General features: G+C 33.9%; 1 protein-coding gene across 2 annotated transcripts in view; it reads left to right on the top strand.

Moving 5' to 3' along the window:
- The first annotated feature begins 709 nt into the window (after window positions 1-709).
- LOC117172133 (eukaryotic peptide chain release factor GTP-binding subunit ERF3A) overlaps window positions 710-5,022 on the top strand; it is a 16,076-nt gene continuing 11,763 nt past the window's right edge. Inside the window, exons 1-3 of one of the 2 annotated variants that reach the window (XM_033359930.1) lie at window positions 710-803; window positions 2,310-2,506; window positions 3,397-3,517. In XM_033359930.1, the coding sequence (XP_033215821.1) occupies window positions 2,348-2,506; window positions 3,397-3,517 (280 nt within the window). In that variant the 5' untranslated portion in view covers window positions 710-803; window positions 2,310-2,347. Of the gene's footprint in view, window positions 804-984; window positions 1,433-2,309; window positions 2,507-3,396; window positions 3,518-5,022 lie in introns of those variants that run through there. The other variant, XM_033359929.1, reaches the window with a different exon arrangement.

Raw genomic sequence — 5,022 nt, 5'->3', positions numbered from 1 at the left:
CCTCAAATGTTGTCAGACTCCAAAAAATGATTTTCACACACTGCATGCTTATGGTTTAACAAAATGTCATTTATTAAAACGGCTTTTTGCTATAGCTTAATTATTACTGGTTTTCTTTTGTTGCAAAGAAAATGTGAAATTTCTGTTCGTTATTGTCATATCTGACTTGCAAGCAGGAACTACACATTTACGTCCCATTCTCATCGCACTTATAATAAGAACAAGAAAACTCTTAAATAAATTTAAAAATGCACTAGGCTACATTTTTTTAAACACTTGTTGTGAATTTCTTACAAACTAATCGTTTTTTAATTGTTTTTCTAAGCTCTGCAATGTTTATCAACTGAAACGTCAGACCAACTGATCGTGGCGCCATCTGTTATATTAGTTTCACCGACATTTCCCCTCTGGACCGTAAGAGAACAGAAAAGTGGGGGCGATGCATGGGACTGGTCCGAGCTAATAATTTGGCCTATACTGCGCATGCACAATAGCGTAGGGTCTACATTGTTGGAGTTGGTTGGAGCAATGAATATAACCCAGAAATGAATCCTATGTGGATTAAATGATTAATAAATTAAGTAATCGCTCATTATTAAAAATTGTGGCTCCTGCAAATGCATGTAAAATTATTTTTATGCATATATTAAAATTGGAAATTGAAATTTCCCGCTGAACTTTACCTAGCTTATATCATTCTTGAAAATTCACCTTTACGATATTTAAAAGTAGACGGCGTGGCAAGGTATGTACTCCGTTAACCGAAGACCGAAGATAACATTAAATAGGATAAAGTTGATTCCGTAAGTAATATCTTTTAAATATGAAGAATAATTCTTTTAAATAATCTGGGAGATGACTTTTCTATTCGAAGGAGAGAAAGAGAAAGCGAAATGAGTGAAAAGTCGTTTACTTATATTTCAATATTGAAGGAAGTCGAGGAAGGTGTGTTGACCTTTGCAGTTCCGGCAAAGTTGTATAGGGAGACAGAGACAGAGACAGACCACGGGGGCTGCACGCGGACCAACGACACGCGTGTGCAATACGCGAGAAAATACTATAAATAGTTATTTTTTTAAGCCTCTCCCATTTAGAATCGCGAACTTATTGAGAGCCTGAAAGTGTTCTCGCGTGTTTTAGGTGACATACAGTGCGGCAGTATAGTCTGGGTGTGTCGAAACAGTGATAAATATGGCGAACAGCGTAGCACCGGACTCATGGGAACAGCAGGCTGATAGCGGGGACGTAACTGTCGCCCCGGACAAGTCCCTCGAAAGCAAATTCTCTACCCTCAACGTAAACGCAGCGGAATTTGTGCCTTCCTTTTGCATTAATTCCTCACCCCAAAATTCGCTTGGTGGTAGTTCCAGCGACGCAGCTACAACTGCAGTTAACACTGCAGAAACTTCCATGCCTCCCGAAACTTATCACGGTTCGTTCTTTCATCTTTCCCCCGTATGCTCGGGAAACCTATTTTATCCGGTTTTCATCAACTTTTTGCGACTGGTACTGCGGCTAAAATTGAGATTTAGAACGAGGCATTCCACACAGTATCGTCTTAATATGTTGATATTATTGTGAATTACAAACGTGGCCGAGTTGTTTAACCCACTTATCACCTGGTGCTCACCTTTGGAGCTTTGATCTATGCTACATCGTTTTTTCTTTCAAAAAATTATTCCAGAGCTGTCGATCGGATTATTTTTTTGAAATGTTTTTTGTTTAGACTATTCAGTCGAGGGATCTTTTCCTGTGATTCTTAACGTTAACCTCAATGTGTTACGTGATTTCTTTTTATTCATTCAAAAAAGGTTAATCCAGAATATTACTGGTTTTTAAAGATTGTGTTGCATTCCTAGTTTTTATTAGCATTATTTGTTAATTAAACATTCGTTTATTTTTAAAGATTGCCAAGAATAATTCGTTTCGTCACTCTCAAAGTAAACATTTAAAAATTGAAAATCCCTTTTTTACTCATTTTATTTGCTTCAATTTGTTGTAAAAATAGCAAAAAAAACTTGTCTGACATACTTAAGTTTAGGTTGGGCAATAGCGTATAAATTTAATCTAAATTTATCAGGTTTTATAGGAAAATAATATCGACTGCTCCATATAATTTGTTACACTTTGAAACTTGCAGATAACGTCATACTAAATGAAGCAGTTGATAATTTTCTTATAGAAAATTCTTGTTCAAGTTAAAAGAGTTTACGTTAGGTGTCAGAATCACAGGAAATATAATTTTGAATTTTTAAGTAAATCTTGAAATTTTGAGTATAGAATTGAATAATTTTGATTCTAAATTTTAGGGACAACCACACCAGCAGTTCCTCCCGATCCGATCAGCATGAGAGTAGAGGATCCACCTTCTGGAGGAGGAACGCCACCACCCCCAGAAATGGCTGATGCTGAAACACTTAACACCAGTCCTCAACATCAACCAGCCGATTCCTGGGAAGAAGCTGCAGTAGATCCAGATCCTCTCATAACTCCAGAAAACGAAGAGGTACCATATTTGGTTTATTATGAACCTCCGAATTTGTGTATAGCTATTTAAAAAATTCAGAGTGTTTAGGTATTGATTGTCGAAATATCGCCTGATTAATAAAATATTACGCTATCTGCATTTAATGCCGTGCGTTGGTCTGTACGAGAAATATATAAAAATATCTTAGTAGAACGCAGGTATAGTCATAAAAAATGTTCATTTTAGTTACCTTTTATAAATTTGATGACTTTCTTTCATGTGGCAAAATTTTATATTTTTAATTTGCGAATTTAAGCCTTAGAGCTGAAGTCGTTTGTCAAAAAGGTGCATAAGTAGTGTTTTGGCCAAAATTAAACTAAATACACAGAGGATCTGTTGCCTGTCAACCTAACTCATAGTAAAAATTACATAAATAATATCTAATTAATATTAAAACTAATTAAAAATTATGGCGGTTGCCGAAAAGCGATCTTATCAATTTTTAAAAATAGTTTTAGTATCAGTTTTTACAATTTAAATTAGGTATTTTATAAACTTCGTAAATCAAACCAACATAGGAACTATAAAAAAGTCTCATTGAAGAGAAACTAGACAAATCATGATTTGAATTACAGATCAACCTAAAAATTCTGGTAACACTATATGTAAAAATTATGTAGCCTCATGGAAAATATTGTATTATTAATTTAAGTTTATGCAAAATCATTTTATTTATTTTTGTCGAAATCGAAATTTTAGTGGTTAGACCCACTTTTGACACACGAGTTATATTATTAACTTTATATAAAGCGCTCGAAAATTCAATATTATCATTATCTCAAAATTGGAAACATTAATAAAATATTTTAAGAAAAATATTTGACGATAATCATGCACTTTTTGTAATAATTCTACATTGTAATTTTTAGGCTGATATCGAAGAAGAAGATGAAATGGTTGTAAAGATCCCAAAGAAAAAGATAATCAAGGTAACAGAGGACACGAAGAGTAAAAAGGAACATGTCAATGTCGTTTTTATTGGACATGTGGGTAAGTAGCAAGACGTTAACAAATAGTTAACATAGGAAATGTTATTTTTCAAAAGTATTCAAAACATAAAACAGTTCAAGTTTTTGCTGTATAAACGGTAGATGATTGCTACTTTCAGTGATCAACTGAAAAAAATAGATTTGTGTTCATTTTGATTTTTCATCACACTGCTCAAAGTAAGTTGGGTAAAATAATAAAATACGATTACGACTACAATTTTCGAACAATTTCATTTTTTTCTTCAATGCTAATATTTTCTTTATTTACCCCTAAAGTTATAAGAAATTATGCATTTTGAGATACGAATTCATTGTTAAACTCGTAACCTTTTCAAAATAAGTTATTATTCGTCGAAGTACGTATAAGTCGTCCAAATCCTTATTTAGCCCTTCCTTAAATGTGGGTGCAGATTTTAATGTACCTGTAGACATAACGTCTCTATCTTAGTGAGGGGGTCTTGCAAGGCTTCCATACTTTTCCCTCTCAGCATTGTGGAGAAACTGGTCTTTTTCCTCTACCACTATATCCGCAAAGTCGCCATCAAATATTCTTAAGAGTTGATGCATGACAGTACATAACTAAATAACCAACAAAATGGGAATTTCGCAATAGAGCGAAAAAATATTGTGTAAAATTAAATCACTATTTAAGGATTGTACAAAAGTTAATTTTGATCTGAAGTGTTGCTGAATTGACTTAAATTTTCAGTTAAAGCAAAAAATAAAGAGAAGCATTCAAGGTATTAAGTTTCTGTATAGGTTTTTAATTATTGCATCACAAAATGATATTTCAAAAAATTCCTTCTACTTTAATGTGTATTTAAGTCTTACCCGTTTAACGGTCAAGCCTAAAAACTATTGAATAAGAATTCTAAAAAAAATCAGGAATAATGTATGGTCATTTCCCGATCGAATTTTTATAACCACCTTACGCAACGCGGAATAGTCCACTTTGATCTAATTCACGTATTTATTTTGTAGAATTCGAAGTTTGATACATGAAAATAAGAAAATCGAAAATAGTGAACGTTGCTCAGCTGCAACAGTTTAATAAGAATGTAGGTTATCTAGTTCTCTGTACTGTCACCCTTTAGTTCTTCAAAGTGCCTTTTTTCAACTCCATTTTTATTCCCACGATTAGCTAGGGAAGTATTCAGTCCACCTTTGCAGGGCCCCGCGGAAATAGTCTCTACACTCTATGAGGTGACCTGGTATTCTAGAGAAACTGTATGGAACGCTATCTCTTGGTGTCATGCAGCCTTTGGCACGGTAGTTCACGCATTGGCTTCGCATTTTTTAGTTCGCGACTATCCCTGGGTATTTTTCCTCGACTGCTTGTTTAGATAAGTATCCGTATTTAGGGTGTTCGTTTGACCGGGAAACGGAAAATTTTTATTTATTGACCGGGAATTTAAAAAGTTTTAAATAAAAACAAACCTAATAAGCGTTCAAATATGATGTCACACATGTTTTAAATATTTCAGACACACATTATCCCTTGTCATG

The sequence above is a fragment of the Belonocnema kinseyi genome, chromosome 4 (assembly GCF_010883055.1).
Source record: "Belonocnema kinseyi isolate 2016_QV_RU_SX_M_011 chromosome 4, B_treatae_v1, whole genome shotgun sequence".
In the NCBI taxonomy this organism is placed as follows: Eukaryota; Metazoa; Arthropoda; class Insecta; order Hymenoptera; family Cynipidae; genus Belonocnema; species Belonocnema kinseyi.
The sequence above is the reverse complement of the archived record's forward strand: the minus strand, read 5'-3'. Positions and strand labels throughout refer to the sequence as shown.